We start from the raw sequence: 20,450 nt of genomic DNA, 5'->3' as shown, positions 1-20,450 counted from the left end.
GTGATGGGCGGCCGTCCAGCCCCTGAGCCGTGGGGGCAGCAGGGACGGGCTCACTGACCTGGGGGACTTCCTGCCTGGGCTGCTCTGTCTGGCAGGTGTGGCCCTTCTGTCCCCCTCCGGGTCCCAGGCCGTCGCTTTCCCACGCTCTGTGCGCCTTTGAGCTGAGCCCCTCCGGCGCATCCAAACTCAGCAGGATGGTCCCCTAGCCGGAAGAGGTGCCGGGGCCCCTGTGGGGGGCGGCACGCGGGGCCGCTCCGGGTCCCCGCGACCCTGCACCGAAGCCCGCGGGGCGCTGCTGGGGCAGCCGTGGGTAGGGGTGGCAGGGCTTGGCCATGGCCGGCAGGTGCGCGGCCCCGGGGAGGGGCTGCCATCAGACCCCAGCCCAGGCCGTAGCGCCCTCTGGCTGAGCAGCCTGTGTCCCTCCGGCAGAAGCTGCTCTGTCCACGGAGATGGAAGGTCCAGGCCGCACCAAGAGGGCCCTGGGCTTGGCCCCGCCGCTGGGGCGCGGAACAGACTTTTGGACCCTGGTTGGCCTCCTGGGGCTCGAGGCGGCGGCCTGCGGGTCTAGAGGCACGTCTGCACCAGGTCAGCGCTGCCCTGGGAGCCCGGGCTTAGCGCCCCGCGAGGCCCCTGGCCGTGCCTGGCACGGCCGCGTCACGGCTCTGGCCGGCCTTTGCCCGTCTCTAACTGTGGCCTCGGGAGCTTTGCCCTCCCCCCCACCCCCGGGCAGCCGAGCCTCACGTGTCTGTGAGGGGCTTTGGGTGCTTCTCACCACCCTTGCTTCCTGCGCCCCAACCTCCCTTCTCTCTGATTCTTCTTCTCCCTTCTCGTCCCCCACGGCCCGTCCAGGGGATGCCGGCTCAGGAGCTAGAGCCATGCCCTGTCTGTCCTTCAGCCGCAGCGGGCCAGGCCTGCCCTGGAGGGGTCAGGTTCCGGCCGCGGCGGGGTGAACGCTGTGAGATGGATGGGGAAGCCGGGGACCCTCAGCGTCTCCAGTGGGAAGGAGAGCTTTCCGGGGAAGACGGTGCTGGCTTTCAGCATCAGCTGCAGGCCTTCAGCAGGACCCCAAGCCGAGAGTGCTGAGGTGACGCCTGCAGGTGTGGCCGATGGGCTGGCAGCTGCCGGCCTTAGCAAAGGATGCGGCCCTCCGCTCCGTGCGCGCAGCTCTGAGAGGAGCGATGGGGTGGGGGCCGCAGCACCCCCTCTGGTGCCTCTCTGAGCTTCTGCAGACAAGCCAACATCGGTCACCTGCCCACAGCCCCTGGTCACACAGTGAGCCCTGCCTCTCAGTGCTCCGAGCCCTGCACCAGCCTGGGTATCCGGCTGAACTTACCTGGGTGGGATTTGAAGCAAGACCTCCCGACCCAGGACAGTTCCGCTGTTCCCGTCCCGGCAGTGATCCTCGAGTCTCGCCTGCAGGGGCCCTCAGGTGAAGGGTGACCTCTCTGTGAAGGGGCCCGTGTTGTTTGGGGCCGGCTGGGAGCTCCTCCCCTCCTGGGGAGCTGGGAGCAGCTGCTGCCATAGATCCCAGGGAGGGCAGGGCCCCGTCGCTGTGGGGCAGCCGTGCCTCTCACCTGGCGCCAACGGCCAAGCCAGGGAGAGGCGTCCCGAACGGGGGCGGGGAGGCTCCCCAGCAGGCCTGGGGGGAGGTGGCTCTTCCAGTTGAGAAAGTCTTCCCAAACTGGCAGAAATCCTGCCACTTACAACTTAGACTCACTAGCTCCTGGAGGTTGGGGCCACTCTCCACGACCTTCGTGTTGGGGTGGGATCGCCCCCTCCAGAAAGATCTGGTCAAGTCCTAACCCCCAATACCAGCCATTGTGACCTTGTTTGGAAGCGGAGTCCAAGTCTGGGAGGGTCCCAAGCACAGGAGCTTCTGTCCCCATGGAGCCCGGGAGCATCGCCCTCCTGGTTCCTCCACCTGGGTGCTCTGTGACCACATACCAGTGGGAGTTGAGGCAGGCTTCCTCACGTGGGCGTCATCCAACACTGACTCCATTTCCAGCCCCTCTCCTCTCTCTGGGGGACGGGGTGAAAATTCCAAGCGTCTAATCACAATTTGGTCTTTCTGGTGACCAGCCCCACCCAGGAGCCACCCAGCATCACCTCATGATAACAAAAGATGCTCCCAGTACTTTTATCACTTAGGAATTTACAAGGGGTTCAGGAGCTCTGTGTCAGGGACCAGGGACAGAGACCAGTGTATATGTTTTCTGTGATCTCACATCCGAGGTGCCCGCGGAGGACAGCAGGGTGGTGGAGGGTCGCAGGGGAGGGCGCACCCTATGAGCCGTGCCCGTCCGCCACAGCATGCAGAGTTGAACGCGTTTCACCCGGTGTTCATTCTCCTTCCTCTCTCTTCCCCCCACTACAGTACAGGGCAGCGGTTCTCAAAGTTTCTGGTCACGGGACCGCTTCAACGCTCTTAAACATTGGTGAGGACCCCAAGGCGCTTCTTTGTGAGTCGTAGCAGCATTTTCCGTGGTACACGGGAAAGCCGATGACTTTAAAAAATATCACTTCTTTTAAAAACAATAAGTCCATTACACGATAACTTTTTTTTTAATGGAAACTAACAAGAAGTGTGGTGAGTAGAGGAGTGGCGTTGTTCTCGCACATTTGCAAACCTTTAGCGCCCGGCCTGGTGGAAGGCAGCCGTGTCTGGGACCCGCGGCCGCGTCTCACCTGCTGCAGAGCGTCGTCTCGGCTGAAGAACGAGGAGGGTCTGCTTCCCCCAGAGGTGTCGTGGGGAGGGACGTGCTTGTGGACCCTGGGGTCCTCGGACTGCACTTGGAGGCCTGCTGTGGTGGTAACTTGAATCCACACGTTCTAGGATATACAGAGAACATGCAGAGGAGGGGAGTAGGCGGCCTGGATTAAGAGGAGGACGAGGGAGTCCATGGGGCAGCTCTGAGTCGTCGCCTCCTCCCTGGGGGAGGGCGGAGCCCCTGCTTGGCCGCGAGGCCAGCTGTGTCTGGCCAGACGGGAGCCGTGATTTTGAAGCGTGAGCTCATGAGGACGACATGCGTCGGCTCTTGTCATTGGCCTTGGTCACCCAGCAGCTGCACACCCTCCCTCCTGGGCAGGTCCTCTCCAAGCGCCAAGGGGACCAGCTCACTTCCCCTCAGCTCCGGGGTCTGCGAGGCAAATGCACGCCTGAGGTTTGCCCATCACACCCCCCTCCTGGTGCCTGAATCTTGACCTCATGGCAGAGACGCCTGAGGAATTCCTCATGGCAGCAGGGGCCACACTGGTGGCAGTGTCTCGTGGCCGGTGGTGGGGACCAGCTGGAGCATCGTCACCACGTGGCCCCTGAGGTGCGAACTTGCTGGGGTTTCTGGCAACACGACTTCCCTCGGCCCCCACGTGCCTGCTGAGCTTGGTGCCGGCCTTCCTGCCAGCGTGCGAGCTCCCCGGATGCCCCTGGCAGCGTCCTGTCCAGCTCAGGCCTGGCGGGAGGCTCTGCTTCATCCCTCACCAGCTGTGCCGCCAGGCCCGTCTAGTCTCTGCTTCTTCCTTGTTTCCCAGCACCTCCTACCCGGCTGGTCCCCCTGAGCCCAGGCTGGACCTTTCCAGAGCATCCCGCAGGGCCCCCAAGGAAACCCTCAGAGTCCAGCACTGTCATAAACCCATCCCGGGCAGCGCCCCCGTGACCCTCCACACTTTACAGAGGGCTGTGAACGCAGGCTCTTCCTCTTCTCACCTCAAATCCCCTCCCCACCCACCCCAGAGTCCCTTCTAATTGTTATTACAATATTAAACAGTGAACTTTAAAAATTACAGAATGTTTTTAAAATGGGGAAAATGTTTTACCACAAATTTTGTGATTTCTTTCCAGCCTTCAAAACTATCTTGCAACATCTGTGCAGACTGTGTCATTGTTCTTTGGGCTTGAATTGGCAGCCCCCTGAGGTTGGGCTTGGCCTTGTGCTTGGGCCAACAGAACAGTGCACTTGTCGTACAAGAGCAGGGGCTACAGGGGTGCTTGCAGGATTGGCTTGGCCTCTTGTGCTTCTGCCTTGAGAAAGGACATGCCCCTGGGACCCGGAACAGAATCAGGAGGGATGCGGGATGCTTCGTGGGACAGACCTGGACCACAGCCATGGCCCGGAGCGTAAGTGCCAGACGCCCCAGAGCGAGAATTTGTAATTGGTAGGCCGCTGAGATTTTTGAGGTTGTTTGGCAGTAAAAGCTAAGCATCTTAACAGGAGAAACTAAAGAGTTACAGAATTTGACCCATGCTAAATACTGTGGATAGTCGAGTTGCGGCAGCAATTAAGTAAATCCCCAGGCACAGCTGAGACTGTATTATTAACTTTTACAGATGAAACAACTTTCTACAAGCTGTGACTCCCACTGTTTCTACTTAGTGGACTTGAGGCAGGAAAGAGGCCTGATGGGATGAGCAAGCTTGTCACTGCATCCAAGCAGTGGCTCTCCAACACCGGGCCGCCTAGGGGTAGGAGGAGAGGAGGTGGGCTGCTTGAGTGTGGGGAGGGACCCACCCCCAGGTTAGGAGGGATTGTTTTAGGTGTCAGCAAGCCCCTGGCCTCAAACTGTAACTAGGAGGGGTGGTGATCCCACGGCTGCCCCCAAACCTGCCCTTCAGTTCCTTCAGCAGCCTCCTCCTTTGCTCCCATATCCTACCCAAGGGTAAGCCAAGGCCTATCATTGGGGGCGGAAACAAAGGCGGGCCTGAAGTTCCGGGCAGAGGTCACCCCGAGGCCGGTAGCACCCTCCCAGGCATTCAGCATGGCCTGCTCTGGGCCCGGCCCCTCCCCCAGGCCGGCTGCTATGACGAGCACCACCTTCCCGTCGATTTTAATTGCGTGCTTTGTGCGTGCGGGCCGGGGCCACATTCGAGTTGCTTTCCGATGGATCTGCACATCCATGTCTGGCTCAGAGTAGGTCCTCAACAAATATTTGCTGAGAAAGCAAATGAATGAATCCTTGCTCATGAAATGTCACACCCACTGCTGCTCAGGGCTGCTGGCTGGCAGAAGGTGACTGTGTGCACGTGGTGACCTCGGGGCAGTCCTACGTGACTAAACTGAGCTGCGGCACCCTCAGGCTTCCAGGGACCCAGGTTCCCACGGGTGGCTTTGCTGCTAGCGTGTCCTCTCACCAGGTAAATTGTTTACTTAATTAATTCATACGGAGCGCAGCTGAGATCATTTTTACTAGGTTGCTAGTAAGAGAAACAGGTTCCCTCCAGCCTTCTCCCCAGTAATAACATCAATACTCCTTTTAATTTTAACCTTCTTTTGGAAGTATTTATTTGTTCTCAGTCAGAAGAACATTACTCTCCCAGGATCTGGTTTTTGCCCTTCTGATTCCCTGGTACCACCAGTACCTAAAGCAAAATTAAAAAAATAACCTGAACTATTACTTCCCTGTCGCTGCCAGATCAAAACGTTTGGACCTTAAAACGATCCTTGATCCTGCTGACCACTTCCGGTTAAGGCCACTCTCTCCAGCTTTCCAATGACACGTACCAACACCACTTTATATCATGGCCAACCAATATTCTAAGATTCTTAGAAATGGACAAACCACCTGCTTCTTCTGGTTGTTCCTGAAAAGAAGAATTCAAGGTGCTAAGTAAGTGTCACTTTAGGCTCTGGTACCACACTGGAGCATGTCACGTGTTCCCAAAGGATGGGGCTCCTTCCAAGAGAGACCTCCAAGCTGTGCAGACGGAATCATCTAACACCTGAATATGAAAATCCTTGGGACTTTCAACCCCCATATTCACGCCTAGAATTTTAATAAGACCCCATGCCAGGTACATATTCATATTTTAAGCAATCTTTAACAACATCTGCAGTAGACATGTATCTTCACATATAAACTTAAAAAAATACTTTAACATAATACACCGTACTGCACAGAACTAGAATTCAACATGTTACAGTGCTAAAATAGTCATATAAATATCATATATGGATGTATTCACTGCATTAGAAAAATTCACCTATTAGGCTATTAAAAACCAGTATCTGCAAAACCCAAAGAAAAACCATTCTAACAGTAGGAACACTAAAAATAACAACTATGAGGCTTATATGCAAGTGGTGGGAAAGAGGATTCTTTACATCTGCTACTGTCACAACAGGCACAATCTGAAATACAGTTTTACGTTAGCAGTGTATAAAAATACTTTTCAAAACAATACTTTTGATAGGTACAGTACCACTTTAAAAAAAACCCAGCTGTGTCGTCACTCCATTTGAGGACCTACCTAAACAATTCTATTTACTGCTCTCAGCGAGCTCACAAACACCAGCCTAGAGAACAAGCTCCTCACATATGGAGGCACACTGCACGCACACACGGCTGTACAGTCAAAAAACCTCCTACATCTCTGGTGAATACTGATGAGTCACTGACAGGCATCAATCTCAAGGCATGAAATGATGTTTGGAGCCTGTTTTCAGTTCCAGGTTTGGCATGGATGAGCAAAAGAGGACAAGGGAAGGTGGATTCTGTGTGTATACGGTTTCTCTTCCACTAGCGGACACGCCCCAGAAGACGGGTTTAATCTGGCATATCAATACTTAGCTTGGGGGGTGGGGGAACATATTTTCCAGGGCTCTGGGTTATCACCACCCTGGCCTTCTTTCCAAACATCGGAGCGATTTTAGGCGCTTCTGGAGCCGCTGTTTCTTCAGCATCTTCACTATCTTCATGATGGAGATCATAGGAAATGTTCCCATATTCTCTTAAAAATGGGAAAACTTCGAGCAGAAACTGACAGAAATCTCTGCGAATACCAAACCACCAGTGGTTGCCCCCTTTCCGCCTAAACGTGGTGGCCGTCAACGTGATTAACGAAAGCCAAAGGGGGACGAATATGGAGATGAAGGAGAACGCGTTGTGGCCGTCCAGCCTGTGCACCAGCAGAACCTCGAAGGTGAGCAGGGGCACCACGATCGTTATCCAGCTGATGGCCATGGTCACATGTGTTCTGCGCTGCTCGGCAACCACATCCAGGGAGCGCAGAAACAGGAGGGACCAGACGATGTAATACAGGACCACCAGGCAGAGGAACGACATGAGGATCCAGAGGGGCACAAACACCACCAGCCACGGCCAGTGGATGATCCGGTCCAGCCTCAGGGCGATGAAGATGAACTGCAGGATGTTGACGGAGCACAGGATCTCCAGCTCCAGGGACCGGTCGTGTCGGAAGCCCCACACGCAGGCGGCCACGGACACGGGGGACACGAAGAAGAGCGGCATGAAGACCAGCAGCCAGAAGTGGGTCCCCCGCTCCACCCTGTCGCAAACCAGGACCTCGAACATGAGCAGCAGCAGATGGATGCCCACGGCGATCAGCATGGCCTTGAACTCCACGCAGGCCTCCCCCTCCGCGCGGTAGCGCGGGTTCCGCGCCCAGACGCCCGCGCCCACCGAGGCGCCCGCGAGGACCAGGAGCTTCCACAGCCAGATGGGGGCGAACACGGCCCAGTAGCTCCACTGGATGACGCCGTCCAGGCGGAGGGGCAGCAGCACGGAGAAGAGCAGCAGGCAAGCGTAGATGAGGAACTTACTCGGGTTGAAGTCCTGGAACAGGCCCCTGGGGTTCATGGCGAGGCCGCTGCCCGCTCCCCGGCGGGCGCCGCGTCTGCGCCGTTCCCGGCCCGCCGCTTCCCCCGCCGGCCCGCGACGGCTCTCGGCGGGCAGCAGCCGGGAACCGGCCGGGAGCAGCTTCCGGCCCGCGGCGCCGAGGAGCCGGAACACGTGCGCGCGCGGTCACGTGGCTCGGCCGGAAGCGCGTTGGGCGGGGCGTGCGCGCCCGCCCTCCCCCGGCGACCGGCGGGGCTGGCCGGCGCGGAGTCGGCGAGCGGGGTCCTCTCTCCGCCCCGGTGCCCGCCTTCACCCCGTACCCATTTGCAAAGCAGCTACTGCGTGTGGCGCCGGGAGGGTCGGGGCGGGCGACTGGGGCCGGGTGCCTGGCGCGCTGCTGACGCCGCGGCCGGCCCGTTGGCAGCGAGCGGCCGCGACCTCGGGCGGACGCTTCCTGGCGGCGCCGGGAGCAGGGAGGTGGGAGTGAGCTCATATCCTCCGTGCCGGGGCAGGGGCGGGGCCGGGGCGGGGCCGAGGAGCGGTGGGCGCGGCCTGCCGCGGGTGCCCCACCCTCGCCCGCTGCCGACCCAGGGGCTCCTGCCCCCGCCGGGGAGGCTTGGCGCCGAGCGCGCTGAGGCGGGGAACGGTGTGGGCGCGAGGCCGGTCGCGTGTGGGGGGTTGCGAGCGGGGGAGTGGGTGCCGTGACTGTGAAAGTGCTGGGCGGGCGTGCGCGCGCACGTTAGGTGGCGGGTCTGTGCCTGTGCCGGGGTCGGGGGGGCCCCGTGGGTGCGGTCTGCGCCGGGAGCGGGGTGCGGGGCTGTGCCTGGAACGGACGGCTTCCGGGGCCGGGCCCCACCTGGCGGGGCACCGGCAGTCGTCGGGCTGCCACGGTCCAGTCTCGGGAGCTGGCTTCCCCCAGTCGGCATCCACATGGTGTTGGTGAGGCCGGGTGCGGACCCTTCCCAAAACTCTCCCAAAGCTTCACCACCCTCACCTCAGCCGCGGCAGTCGGGCGTTCTCGGGAAGGGACTCCCGGCCGAGTGAGCCCTGCCAGGCCTCAGGGTTCAGCCCCGATCTCAGACACGTGTCTTCAGGGCCCCTAATTTGTGAGGAGCCCCTTGGGAGTCATTGTGGGGAGACCGTTAGCTGAGTGGGGTGCCAGCCTCTCACCCCCAACCCCTTCCTCCCATCCTGAGTCGCTCTAACATGTCTGTCTTGCACCTTGGATTTTCTTTTACTGTTCCCTTTCAGAAAGGGATTTGTCAGCTAAAACAAAATTTTAAATTCCAAACCCCTCTACCAACTATGAAGTGGGCTAATAGAAGCACTTGGGACCGTTTTGAGGGTGAGATGAATGAATACATGGAAAACACTTTGCGTTTAAAGACATGTGAGATATCAATGTTACCACAGTGGGGGAAGTAAAGCCTCCAGAGGGGAGGGGCCGGCTGGCAACTCCGCAGGGAGATGGTGGCCCAGCCAGGTCCTCTGGACCCTGTTGAGACAGGCAGGAATCCTGTGGCCAGATGACCTCAGGGCCTTTGCTGCCGGCTTTGTGGCAAAGATGGGAGTTTGGAGGGTGTTTGCTCCTCTCTGCGGCTCCTCAGGCGCCTGGTTCTCCTCGTCCAGGTAGGGGGATCTTGCCATGGCCCCTCGCCATCTGATGTGTCCTTGCTGCCCCCCTCCTGAGAGAGGTCAGAGCCCACTTCCGGGTTTGAGGTGGGGCCACAGGGAAAAGGCTGCTGTCTGCCGGCCCCTCAGCCAGCTCTCCTGGGCCCTCTCTTCTGTACATGGACGCTTCTCCTTGGCTGTTTTCCCTAATGTGACCAGTCTCTCAGGGACCTGCTCTTGTTCTTTTTTTTTTTGGCCGGGCCACGAGGCGTGCTGGACCCTAGTTCCCTGACCAGGGATCGAACCCAGGCCCCCTGCAGTGGAAGCGCAGAGTCCTAAATACTGGACTGCCAGGGAAGTGTCTGCCCTTGTCTTCATGTTGACCGTTAAAGCTAACAGATTGTTTGCTCTGTGCCAGGGGCTGGCGACCCAGCCACCCGTGAGGCTGGCACGCACCTCAGAGCGTCAAGGCTTTCATTTACAGAGCACGTGTGTGTGTGTGTGTGTGTGTGTATGTGTCAGTGCCCGGGTCCCCCAGCGCAGGCCTGCCATGCTGAGTCAGTGGGGACGTGAGATGTGTCCCCATCCCACCACCTCACCGTGAGTCCACCTCACGGTGGACTCTCAGTTTCCAGTTGTGGCCGTCACAGCTTGCTGCAAACGTAGCAGCTGACAGCAGTGCCTGTGGGTCGGGAGTCTGGGCGTTGGGTGCTCAGCGTGTTCTCTGCTTGAGTCTCACGGGCCGGAATCGAGGACTGCGGTCCCTTCTGGAGGCTCTGGTGGGAATCGGCTTCCAGGTTCATTTAGCTTCTCTGAGTTCAGTTCCCTGGAATTGTGTGTGGGACTGAGGTTCCCATTTCCTTGCCAGCCGTCAACTGAGGATGGCTCTCAGCCACTCGCACCCCTGGTCGGTGACCCCTTCACAGGCACCGATGTTGGGCTGAGTCCTTCTCCCACTGTGGAATCTCTCCGGCTCAGCCTCCTGCGGCCTCTCTGCTGCCTGCCTTTTCTGTTTTTAAGGACTCGTGTGACTGCGTTGGGCCCAGCTAGATGGTCAGTCCCAGTGCCTCGACCCTGAGCAGCTGGGACTAGGGCAGGAGTCTGGGTGGGACCACAGCCCCTGGCCCCAGGAGGCAGGACCCCCCGCTGGATGTCCTCCAAGTGGGTGGCTGGGGCAGGGGGCGGCCTGGACAGAAAGCCCAGGGGCATCTTCCCTTTCAGGCCCGTTTGGATTTGCTTACACCGGCTTCTTCACAAGGAGACCACAGCCACCTGGCCCTTCGTGTCACCCTCGGCGCCCCAGTGCCCCTTGCCCCCCACCCCCCAGGCTAGCGTGCAAATCCTGGTGCTGCTGCCCCTAAGCTCCGTGACCTCGGCAAGCAGCCCAGCCTCCGGCCCCCATCTGTGAGATGGAGATAACCTCACAGAACTGTGAGCGCAAAACGAAACAATGTGCTCACTGATCCTGCCCCATGGGCGGCTGTCGTTTCTGTCTTGGCCGTAAAGGAGGCATCCCTCCTTCGGGAAGCCTGTCCTCCCTGCCGTGCGATCAGTCCCGGGGCTCACAGCACTCTCCTTGCTCGCCCGGCTGTCCCTGGCACCCTCTGCATCTCCCAAGGGCAGGGCCCCATCTTTCATGTCCGTATCCGCAGTTTCTAGCACAGGCCTGTACACAGTAAACGTGTCCGGGAAAGCACAGGCGGGCAGGAAGGACGCAGCTGATGCGGCATCTTTTCCACGTGCTGAGAAGCGGGCCAGAACAGCTTGTGAGCCCAGAGGTGCTGGGTTTGCAGGGAGGAGTCTGGGCTCCCACGAGGACACCTTGGAGCAGCTCAGCCCCTCGTACCTGCGCCGGGCTCAGTATTTCAAAGCTCTGTGTCATCTGAAGCTCGTGTGGTGGCAGAGGTGCGACTCTCATTTCACAGGTGGGGAAACTAGACGCGACCACAGTCTTCTGCTGAACTTGCAGCTGCAGACTTTCTTCTGAGCCCTGCTGTTGGCTCCGCTGGTAGCCCGGCCTGTGCTGTAGCTCAGTCTGGTGAGAATGGCCCCGCTAAAGACCCAGACTCTGGTTGGGACCCCTGGAGACTTAGCCTCACGTTTTAGCAGCTTCTCCTCAACTAGTGTATTCATTTAACAGGTATGTATCGAGCATCTGCCCCGTGCCCTGGGCGCCGTCCTGACATGGGCTGCAGCATTGCTCAGCTCCGACCGCTTCTCCCATGCAGGCCCCTTCCCAGTTCAGGAGTCACCTCCTCCAAGAAGCCCTCCCTGACCAGCCCCTCCTTACGTACATCACCCTGTTCTGTTTCTCCTGTTTCCTATATGGTCACTAAATACATGCTCACTTTAGGAAAATCCAGAAAGTGAAGAGTTGTTTAAAGAGAGAGAAAACTCTGGTCTTACTACCTACAGAAAATCCATATTAACATTTTAGTGTAGTTCCTTCCAGCTGGTCACGTCTGCAAAGACGTGTCATTATCCACATGCCATTTTATTCTGCTTTTTGGTTTAACACGAATCCTGTGACTCACTTATTTACACGTCTCTGGATCATGCACCGAACAATTGATGGTGTCTTACAGGCGCCGTCAGCCTGTGTTGAAACTTAGCTCTTCCAAAGGGGTCCTGTTTGCTTCTGATGGTCACCTGGGGGCACTGCCAACTCCAGAAGACTTTGCATTAAATTTCAAATAAATTCGGTTACAGCATTTGCTCGAGGTGTTTTCAGACCACATCTGTAGCGCAAACTCAGACTCCAGCCTGCGTGAGTCCTGGCTTGTTCTGTGTGTTCCCTCCCCACACCCGGGGCCAAGGTCGACACACCATTTCTGTCTGACAGGGCTGTTTGTCATTCCCCTTCCGTGCAGGGAACAGCCCCTTGGGGTCCCAGCTTTACTTAGATGCCTCTTACTAGCTACCCCATGCTGGGAATTCTTTTTCCTTCCTGGTGCATGAGACAGCGGTGTGTCTTATAATCCACGGTGTCTCCAGTGTGATGAAATATGCCACAAAGAGGAGCGCGTCTCAGATGCCCGTAAACACACCTTTATGAGCACCTACGTAACGGCTGCACGTTGCCTCCCGGGGTCGCCTGCCGTCCTCTCCTAGTCCCTTGCTGTGTCTTGGGGTAATTTGTGTTCTTTTCTGCGGTCTTCCTTACTCGACACAGCTTCCTCTGCACTCACATGATTTCTTTCAGGTAATTCCTGGAAATCGAATTGCCAGACTGAAGAAATGAATATTCCAAAGACCCTTGACACATAAAGCCTAGTGTTTTTGGAGGTTGATTTTTTTTTTCTTTCTTCTGTGTCATCTTTGCAGAAACAGAGTTGGTGCGAATCTGCCTGTACTGGCAGCAGCTGGCCGAGTGCTTTCGGGCTGGGAAACTCTACAGAGGTGAAGAATTAACGTTAACGAGGTAAAAAGGCTGAAATCAAAGGTAGACTCAGGTGTCGGGCTGCACAAGATTGAACGTCAACTGAGAACTAGGACTGGCTTTGACGTGTGTGTGCGGTCAGTGGTTTACTGGGGTCGATCACAGTGACCTCCGAATGTTAGGAACCCATAAACTGAGCCCTGGGATAATTTAATTTAATTTAATCCGAATAGAGTTAAACCTTATTTATTTATTTTTGGCTGTGTTGGGTCTTCGTCGCTGCTTGTGGGCTTTCTCTAGTTGCAGCGAGCGGGGGCTACTCTTCGGTGCGGTGCGCGGGCTTCTCACTGCGGTGGCTTCTCTTGTTGCGGAGCACGGGCTGTAGGTGTGCGGGCTCCAGTAGTTGTAGCACACAGGCTCAGTAGCTGTGGCACACGGGCTTAGTTGCTCCGCGGCATGTGGGATCTTCTTGGACCAGGGCTTGAACCCGTGTTCCCTGCGCCACCAGGGAAGTCCCAGGAGTTAAACTTTATTAGTTCAAACTCTTTTTTGTGGTTGTGGTTAGAAGCTTCCTGAATGATGGAATGTTGTTCAACAAATGGTAGGCCGCTCAAGCATCCACCGTTTGTACTTAATTTGGCACCACCAGAACTTCCCTGGTGCCCAGTGGTTAAGACTGTCCTCCCAGTGCAGGGGGCCCGGGGTTGATCCCTGGTCCAGGAACTAGATCCCACATGCCACAACTAAGGAGCCTGCTTGCTGCAACTAAGACCCGGTGCAACCAGAATAAAAATAAATAAATATTTAAATAAATAAATTGGCACACCTCGATATCTTCAACAGTTTGCACGTGTCATCCGAGCCTTCTCCAGTCTCATGTACGCTATTAATTTACTCGGCCAAAGAGTCCTCTGTGACGCTGAGATAACCCTCACTCCTGCTGTCGCCTGGATTTGCTGTAAATTGCGGGCTGGTGTGTCGTGGATGGATGCTGTCTTTACCGGGGCAGAAACAAGACTGTCCAATTTGGGTCACAATTTCACCCTGGGTGCCTCTCATTCTTTCACTGACTGGTGTGAAGTAGCAAACAATAATAAACAAACCAGTAAACACAAGAAATGCCTCTGCCTGTCCTTCAGAGCCAGGCCCTGCAGTCACCCCAGGAACCGTAGGGGGCTCCTGCCTTCAGAAGGCTGTCAGTCTGGCATGTGGGGCACAGGGGGACACGGGGTCACAGGGCGTGGTGTCCCTGCTGCACAGCTTCAGTGGCTTCTCGTTTCTCAGGACCAAAGCCAAGCTCCCCGCTGCCCTTCAAGGCCTGGTGGACCAGCCTCCGCCAATCTCTCTTGCCTCATCTGACCGCTTGGCCCACGGCTGCCTCAGGGGCATCGTGGGCTTGCCTGCCTGCGCAGATGCCTCCCCGGGGGACGTGGCACTGAGCCTGGCCCCGCACACGAGCTTCAGGCCATCCACGCGTCCCCCATCTGTGGTCCCCTCTGGGACTGGTAAGTGCCAGGCCCGTGGCCTTGGCCCCAAGGACTGCTTACTCTGTCATACAGGCAGAGGGCACAGACACGGCACACTGTGTGTGCACAGTGTGTGCACGGCACACCCAGAGAGCCGTCCAGAGGTCCCTGGGCTGAAAGGGACCAATGGTCAGCTGAAAACGAGAAAAAAGAAGCACTGGGGGTACACCGTAGGGTGAAGGTTGGGTGATGGGGGCAGGAAGCTGGAACAGAGCCTGGAACTAGACCGATGCTGGGAGGTCCCCGGGGCGGTAGTCCCCAACCTTCCCGGCACCAGGGACCGGTTTCGTGGAAGACAGTTTTTCCACGGTGAGGGGGGCACGGATGGTTCAGGCGGTGATGCGAGCCGCGGGGAACGATGGGGAGCGGCAGGTGAAGGTTCGCTCGCCTGCCCGCCGCTCACCTCCTGCTGTGCCGCCCGGCTGCTAACAGGCTGCCCACCGGTACCGGTCCACGGCCCGGAGGTCGAGGACACCCGCCCTGGGGTATTTAAGATGAGTCACGGAAGGGACCGCCTGGATTCAAATCCCAGCTCTGTCATTCAAGCAGACGACCCAGCGCCTGTGAGGCTTGGGTTTCTCCTCAGTGGGACGGGGATGGTAATGTTAGCCTCATGGGACGGAGGTGGGAAGACAGAGGTGTAGGGCTGGCACATCCGGTCCATGACCAGTATCTGTACACACACCCCTACTTCCTCTATCACCTAAAGGAGAACTTCAGTTCTGTTAGTTAAATAACTAACCCAGATGACTGGCAACTAATTCACTTCTCCACCCTGGGCCCAGGTCTGCTTTACCAGGGGCCAGGGCAGGACAGAAGTCTCCAAATTCAGGTCCCAATGCAGCCCTGCTGGCTCAACCTCAACCCAGACTCCCCAAATCAGAGTCCTGGGGGCCAGCAGCTGGAACCCAAACGTTTTTAAAGCTCCCCAGATGATTCCAGCATGCAGCAGGCTCTCAGAACCCTCGGCCAAATGGCCCCTGAAACGTCGTCTTAGCCCTGAGGGTCTGTGTTTCTCTTCCCACCAAATGCCCCGTGCCTCCTCTGTGGGGGTCTGGCGTCCATGCATCTGGTCCAGAGCTCACCTGCTGCTGACTCAGGTGATGAGACCACGAGGAGGGACCACTAAGTCTAGGAATAAATCTCTAGCCCCCGCCCAGTGCCCAGCCCTGGAGGTGGTTCAAGGAGAGGAAACAGCCAACCTCTGAGCCCCGTGCTACTTTCTCACCACGAAATATCTGAATCTAAATGGAAAATACATCTTTAGGCTTGGAGATGCCTTACAGCATCAAAACCGAGCCCAAGCAATCCCTTCCTTCTCGTGTAGCAGAGAAAATGAAATTCTGCAGAGTTCCTGCTGGTCCTAGACTTTTCCCTTTTAAGAACATCAAATTACTTACCTGTCGCTGAGGTTCGTTCCAAGTTGCCCCTAACCGCTGTAAACTTCCCGGCTTTATCTAGGGAGCCCTCAGGGCGGTGAATTACTGTTCACAGAATGAATTCCTATTGCAAATCCAGCATTAGCAGATTTCCCCCATGAAGACAGATAATTTCTTGAACTCCAAGTGATTTTATGGAGCAGGGGGTTGAGGGAAAGAGGTTTTACTTTACAGTCTCTAAGTGGATGATTTTAAAAAGCTCAGTAAAATGGTTTTACTGGCCATCAGGGCCACCACAACAGATGTATCCACAAAGGAAACGCCATCAATTACCCGTTGGGATGCTGGGGTGTGTGGGGAGCGGAGGTACGAAGAACACCTAGGATGTTTTTTCTTAATTAACAACAAACGTGAACGCATCTGGAAGTAAATAGAAGGCCCAGTTTTCCCCTTTTGGGCTGAGAGGGTCTTCGGGAGCGAGCGGCAGGAAAACAGTTTTCACTGTTAAACATGAAACCGATGACCATGGCAGTGACAGAGTAAGAAGAACCGCGGTTTATTCGCATGGGGAGGGCGGCGCTCACATTCCGGGCGGACACTGACCGAGTGTCTGACCAGGGCCACGGCCGGGCTGTGGACCCGGGGTCCCTGCCCTTCGCTGCCCTGTCTGCCCAATAGCGCAGGGAGAAGACAGAGCACCGTCCACGCTAGCGCTAAGTCGGACACACAGCCAGGAAAAACCCAGAGGGTTTCTGCCAAACAGCTGGTGAGAAGTTGTTTGTTTGCTTGTTTGTTTTTTCCTATCATTTTATTACAGTGAAGTTTAACAGCAGAGAAAATCACATGACCTTGGTGGATAGAGAAGTTGGCTTTAAGGAATCATTTCCTAAATAATCAGTTTCTCACCATTAAAAAAAGTATGTTTTGACCTCGGGCGAATACAGAGGGCGGTGGATGAGAACCTATTTTCTGACATCATAATACAGGCAGTGCTGGGAGGGGTCCTTGCCCCTCCCCCAGGGCCCCGGGTACTGGGAGACCTGCTCACCCATCGCAGTCACGGCTGCGCGGAGCAGCGAGCTGGGTGAGGTTAGTGGCCGGGCTGGCGGGGAGAGCAGGTTTTTCTCCTTTTCTTGTGAGCTTGGCCGGAACGTGAAATTCCCGTATCTGTCCTGGGTAGCGCAGTCCAAGCAGCAGACTTTGCCGGCTTCCCGTGAGCGAGGTTCTGCAGCGGCTGCTGCATTGTCCCCATCTTCCAGTGGAGAAGTCTGGATGGAATCACCCCTTCGTTTCCACCTGAACACGGGGACCAGAGGAGGTGGGGCGGGGAGAACAGGGCCTCAAACCCGGCCTGGGTCTGGCTTCTCAGCACACGGAGCAGGCCTTGGCATCAAGCTGCGTTTCCTCCCCCCGAAAAGCAAACACCCTCAGCAGAGCTGGCGAAGGGCATGGTTTGGGGCCCTGCTTCTTCCAGCTCCTTCGTCCGCTGTCGTGGGTCCCTGTGCTCATCCTGCCACCGCTCCTGTCTGCTGGCCGGGCTGCTTCCCGGCCTAGTGCCCTTGGGGCAGCTTCTCTTTGCGGGGTAGCGCTGTGGGCCTAAGGCTGGGTTTTCTGTGGGGCGGCCCTGGTCCGGATCCCCGCTTCGCTGATCACTGGCTGCAAGACCTCAGGCACACAGCTCGGTCATCGCACCCCTGTTCTCTTTACTGTTAGATGGGGCGATGCTAGGACCCAGGAGGGCAGCTGTGGGACTGGCAGAGGGCAGGCTTGGGAAGCGCCGGGCCAGTCCTGGCGTGCGGGAAGCCATGCCAAGGATTGTCGGCCGCCCTTCTGTTTAGAAAGCCGTCGTGCCGCCTTCAGCCTCCGTCCACGGATTCCCTTGGACAGAGTCCGGGGCGTGCTGGCTGCCAGCTGCAATGCTTCCACTCCAGTGTGATCCCTTTCTCTCTTGTGGAAAGAGGTCTTGTAGAAGCCGTGTGCTGGCCTCTGTCAAGGTCAGCACTTTGTATGCAGCTTTGGAGAAGGGAGTGGGATTTTATTGCCTCTTTGGTGGGAAAAACTACGTATTGTTTGGGTCCGTGCTAAACCCTGACGCCCTTGTGCAACGGGGACAATTCTGCAGCGGTGGATCCACGAGGGAGCCGGGCGGCGGGTGGGGGGGGCGGTGTGGCTGTGTGTGTGTGCTCACGCGCGGGGTTATCTTTTGTCCTCAGAGCCAGGACCCCGTCTCTAGGTGGCATTGGAGAGGGTGGGGGGCCGGGGGGCCCATGTCCCCACCCCTAAGGCTGGATTCAAGCTTTTGTTTTTTTAATTTATTTTATTGAAGTGTAGTTGATTGACAGTGTCGTGTTAATTTCTGCTGCACAGCAAAGTGATTCAGTTACACATATATACACTTTTTCTCATGTTCTTTTCCATGACGGTTTATCACAGGATGTCGAATAAAGTTCCCTGTGCTCTGCAGGAGCCCCTTGTCGTTCATCCATCCTATAGATGACAGTTTGCATCTGCTGACCCCAAACTCCCACTCCCTCCCTCGCCCGCCCCCGACCCTCAGCAACCACAAGTCTGTGCTCTGTGTCTGTGAGTCTGTTTCACAGATAAATTCATTTGTGTCATATTTTAGGTTCCACATATAAGCGGTATCATATGGTGTTTGTCTCTGTCTGACTTACTTCACGTAGTATGAGAATCTCTAGGTCCATCCATGTTGCTGCAAATGGCATTACTTCATTCTTTTTCATGGCTGGTAGTATTCTCAAGCTTTTGTTTTGTCTGATCCCCTCCTTTGGACGCAGCTGGATTCCTCTCTTAAGTAAATCATAGTGAACACTTGCGTGGCCTGTATGCTGAGCCGGGACAGCTGCAGGCTGGGGAGTAGGTAGGATCGTTGTCTGCATCCAGACCCTCGAGGGTCCCGAGGCTCAGAGCAGACAGGACTTGCTCAGCTCAGACGCTGGGGCAGCAGGGCCGGTGGGCACAGGTGGGCCAGCTCCAGGGTCTCGGTGCACAGCCTCCTTCCACCCAGTGAGGAGAAAGTACCGTTTGCTGAGCGCCTACTGTGTTCCAAGCGTGATGTAGGAAAACGTTACTAAAATCCCTGATGCATTCCTTCCTCCCAGGAGGAGGGAAGGATGGGCAGCAGGCGGCTCTGCCCCCCTGGGCCTGACTCTGCCAGCCTGGAGCTGATGGCACGAGGCACTGTCGGGGCCGGCGGGGCCATCGCAGGAGGAGAGCAGAGCTGCGGGCAGCCTCGGCTCTCCCTGCAGGCAGACATCCCGGAACACAGCTGTGGGGCTGGCTGAGTGTCCGCCCGTCCCACAGGGCCTCCTTGAGCGCGGAAGCTGCCAGCCCGGCCCCCAGGGCCGCTCGCCCAGGCTCATCGCACAGGTGGGCACAGCCCAGGTGCCTGACGGTTCCGGCTTCAGGGTCACGGCCTCGCCATCGGAGCCCTCATGGGACACCCAGGAGCTCTGACTCGGCACTTTGGGTTGCAGAACCCAACAAGCAGTTAGTGTGGGCTGGTGGGGAGATCCGTCTGCTGGTGGTTTGGGCAAACCTCCGATCTCTTGTGAGACAGAAGGTGCAGGGTGTGCGCTGGGGCTGCCGCCACCAAGGGGGACCGGGACCCGTTCCCCCGCCGCCGTGGCCGCCTGCCGAGTGCGGTGGGTGAAGCCGGGCTGGGGCTCTCCCGGCAGCTGTGCCTCCCCCGTAAGTTCCCCCAGTCCTGCTTTTCTGGCGCCCCGAGCGACAGCGCCCTGCACCCCCAGGCAGCTCCTTGGCTGCCGCATCACGTGGTCAAGGTGAGGGCCTAGGTGCCACCCGCCAGACACAGAGCCAGGAGCCTGGGAGGGCCCTGCGGGGCGGAGGCGGGGAGCCCTTGCTGCCCGGCCTCCTTGCGGCCTCAGGGCCTGGGGCTGCCCTCTGAGGGCTCTGGGACAAGCACAGGGAGCCTGACTTGTGGGGTCCCAGATCGTAACGGGGGCCTCTGTGTCAGGAGCTCGTTTCCTGTGGGTGGGTTGGCACCCTTCCTCGCTTGCTGGGCAGACGGTCCCTGCTTCCCCGTCACCTTCCGCGTGCTCCGCGGCTGAGGGGCAGGGCTGCGGGGCTTCCGGGCATCGGCAGGCGTGGGGTGTGTGGCGAGCTTGCGAGGGCCGGAGCTGGGGGCAGCTCGTGGGCGTGACCTCGGGGGGGGACAGCGGTGAGCGGTCCCGAAGCGAGTTCTGAGTTCCCGGTGCAGGAGTTGGAGCTGGGCGGCTGGGATGAAAACCAGGGATCCTAGCCGAGCCCACCCGGGGCTGGAGGCTCGAGCACCATGGCCTTGGCTCTTTCCCCCGTTTGAAAGCAAGAGTGTTTCAAGGAGGCAAAAACTGCAGAAACAGGTACGAAGTTTCTTATTAGAGACACAGCACAGCCTATGGGAGAGCACCACGCAGAGAAGCAGTGTATTAATTGAAGACAGAAGCAGGGCGGAAATACACACCCGGAGAGAAAGGTGTGGGCGTCCTCTCTGCTGAGGGGCTCGGCAAGGAGGCGATTTAAGTCCCTTCTGTAGGACAGGCCTCTGGCCTTTGTTTACCTTTGGCCAGTTGTCTCCTTTCTTTTCTCACACCTGACTGGTCCCAGGACCCTCCCCACACGCGTGCGTGACTTTTTGCTGCGAGGGATCCCGGTGCAGAGGCCTGTGGGTGCGTGTCCACACTTATTATGGGGTGGGGCCCCTCCCTCTTGACCCCCAAGCGGCCTTGGTGCGCGAGTGCAGGCAGCACGTTTTCCTTGACCGCCGGAGAGGGCGCCTCATCTCTGTACTTCAGCAGAGCTCGGCTTCTGCCACCAGCTTTGTCCCTGGAGCGTGTGGGTGAGACCCGAGCCTCAGCGTTGCTCCGCGTGACAAAGCCCAGGTGTCCGGCCTAGGGGCCCATCCGTCTCCTTCCTCAGGACCCCAGCCTTCCTTCCCCTGTGCCCTCCCACTTCCTCGGGCTGGAC

At 57.7% G+C, this 20,450-nt stretch overlaps 1 protein-coding gene and 1 long non-coding RNA gene across 2 annotated transcripts; one reads left to right on the top strand and one right to left on the bottom strand.

Annotated features, from left to right (window-relative positions):
• Positions 1-5,245: 5,245 nt before the first annotated feature.
• TMEM185B (transmembrane protein 185B) lies at positions 5,246-8,044 on the bottom strand. Its single transcript, XM_067742353.1, has one exon. The coding sequence runs from the start codon at positions 7,588-7,590 to the stop codon at positions 6,538-6,540; it is 1,053 nt and encodes a 350-aa protein (XP_067598454.1). The 5' UTR covers positions 7,591-8,044; the 3' UTR covers positions 5,246-6,537.
• Positions 8,045-8,100: 56 nt separating this feature from the next.
• Positions 8,101-13,697, top strand: LOC137226785 (uncharacterized). The gene is made up of 3 exons (XR_010944516.1): positions 8,101-11,320; positions 12,505-12,601; positions 13,403-13,697. It is a non-coding gene; the product is annotated as an uncharacterized lncRNA (long non-coding RNA).
• Positions 13,698-20,450: the final 6,753 nt, after the last annotated feature.

This window comes from Pseudorca crassidens, chromosome 6 (assembly GCF_039906515.1).
Source record: "Pseudorca crassidens isolate mPseCra1 chromosome 6, mPseCra1.hap1, whole genome shotgun sequence".
Classification (NCBI taxonomy): Eukaryota; Metazoa; Chordata; class Mammalia; order Artiodactyla; family Delphinidae; genus Pseudorca; species Pseudorca crassidens.
This window is presented reverse-complemented; position numbering and strand designations above follow the sequence as displayed.